At 36.9% G+C, this 2338-nt stretch overlaps 1 protein-coding gene across 1 annotated transcript in view; it reads left to right on the top strand.

Moving 5' to 3' along the window:
- The window catches only part of LOC126722064 (uncharacterized), a 4454-nt gene extending 2850 nt beyond the window's left edge, over positions 1–1604 (top strand). The window contains exons 5-7 of the mRNA XM_050425217.1: positions 1–22; positions 153–788; positions 942–1604. The exon at positions 1–22 is cut by the window's left edge and continues 263 nt beyond it. Of these exons, the coding sequence (XP_050281174.1) occupies positions 1–22; positions 153–788; positions 942–1604 (1321 nt within the window). The remainder of the gene's footprint in view (positions 23–152; positions 789–941) is intronic.
- The last annotated feature ends 734 nt before the right edge of the window (positions 1605–2338 follow it).

The raw sequence follows: 2338 nt of genomic DNA on the forward strand, positions 1-2338 counted from the left end.
TTCTGCATTTGACTTTGATGATGTTTGTTTGTAGGCCTTCAATGCAATCAAGGAGAAACTAATTTCAACACCAATTATGACTGTACCTGATTGAAGTCAACCTTTTGAAGTCATGTGTGATGCAAGTGACTTTGCAATTGGAGCAATGTTAGGATCAAGACAAACTGTTTAGGGCCATATACTATGCAAGCCAGACATTGAATGAAGCTCAATTGAATTATACAACAACTGAGAAAGAGATACTTGCTGTGGTGTTTGCTTGTGACAAATATTGGTCTTACCTCATTGGTACAAAGGTGATAGTGTTCACTGATCATGTAGCACTTCGTTATTTATTTGGCAAGAAGGATGCTAAGCCTAGGCTGATTCGTTGGATCCTTCTTCTTCAAGAATTTGATTTGGAAGTTCGAGATAAGAAAGGAAGTGAAAATTCAGTTGCTGACCATCTCTCTCGAATGGAGCAAGAGGAAGTAAGACCAGATTTAATGATCCAAGAAGCATTCCCTAATGAGCAGTTGTTTGCATGTGAGATCAAACTTCCTTGGTATGCTGATATTGTAAACTACCTAGCTTGTAAGGTATTGCCACCAGATCTTACTTATCACCAACGTAAGAAGTTTTTGCATGATATGAAATATTATCTTTGGGATGAGCCTTTGCTTTTCAAAAGATGCCCTGATCAAATCATTCGAAGATGTGTGCCAGAAGAGGAGATGCAAGCCATTCTCCATCATTGCCATTCCTCATCATATGGAGGACATTTTGGAGTAACACGAACAGCAGCTAAGGTACTTCAAAGTGGTTTCTTTTGGCCTTCTATTTTTCATGATAGTTATACTTTGGTGAAAACTTGTGATCGGTGCCAATGTATGGGAAATATTTCAAGGTGTCAAGAACTACCATTGAAAAATATCTTAGAGGTTGAGTTATTTGATATTTAGGGAATTGATTTTATAGGTCCTTTTCCTCCTTCTTTTAGCTTTGTTTATATCTTGTTGGCAATTGACTATGTGTCAAAATGGGTGGAGGCAATTCCAACAACAACAAACGATGCAAAGGTAGTGCTTAACTTTCTGCATAAGAACATATTCACAAGATTTGGCACTCCACGAGCTATTATTAGTGATGAAGGGACCCACTTTTGCAACAAGTTGTTCGACAACCTTCTTTCTAAATATGGTGTGAAGCACAAGATAGCACTTGCCTACCATCCTCAAACTAATGGCCAAGCTGAAATTTCAAATCGAGAAATCAAGAATATCCTTGAGAAGATGGTCAACACCAATAGAAAGGATTGGGCAAAGAAGCTTGATGATGCTCTGTGGGCATACTGTACAGCTTTTAAAACACCTATCGGGATGTCTCCTTATCAATTAGTGTTTGGAAAAGCATGTCATCTCCCCGTTGAGTTGGAGCATAAAGCTTATTGGGCTGTGAAGAAGTTCAATTTTGATTTAAAGGAAGCAGAGGAAAAGCAGCTTCTTCAATTGAATGAGATGGATGAGTTCCGGAACGATGCTTATGAAAATGCAAAGATCTACAAAGAACGGACAAAGAAGTGGCATGACAAACAAATTCTTAGGCTTGAGTTTGCTCTAGGATAGTAGGTTTTACTCTTCAATTCACGACTAAAACTCTTCCCAGGCAAGTTAAGATCAAGATGGACAGGTCCTTATACAATTGACAAAGTTTCATCTTTTGGAGCAATAGACTTGAAGGACAAGGCAGGGCACATATTTAGAGTTAACAAACAGAGATTGAAGCACTATTATGGAGAACAAGTGGAGAGGAATTGTGCATTTATTCCTCTTGGAGATCCTAATTGATGAAGATTGAAAAAGTCTGGCTGTAGACTATAAAACAAGCGCTTATGGGAGGCAGCCCATAAAACTTTCTTTTATTCTTTTATTTTATTTAATTTTTCTCTTATCATTATTATTATTTTTTATTTGAATAATTTGGATTTTGATGCTGGTTTATTTTGCAGGAATAAAGAACTGAGAAGGGAGGTCGTTGAGCTAAAAGAGAGGCGACTTAAAATAAAACCAGGGAAGTTCCTTTCCTTTCTTCAATTTTTCTCACTTTTGAATTACAATGAGGACATTGTTTGGTTTGGGTTTGGGGGTGTAAACTCCTATAGTCTTGAGTTGTTGGATTCTCTTATCAAGCATGTATTTGTGTATGATTGAATTCTCTATGACTCTGAAATTTGTGAGTAAGGATGGTTTTGAGAAAAATTTTCAAAAAAATTGCTATTATGCCAGGCAGAGTTTTGTGCGTAGTTTGATTTAAATCTTTGTCCTTGAAAATAATTGAGCACATAGTCAATTTTTCTTTA

This window comes from Quercus robur, chromosome 4 (genome assembly GCF_932294415.1).
Source record: "Quercus robur chromosome 4, dhQueRobu3.1, whole genome shotgun sequence".
Classification (NCBI taxonomy): domain Eukaryota; kingdom Viridiplantae; phylum Streptophyta; class Magnoliopsida; order Fagales; family Fagaceae; genus Quercus; species Quercus robur.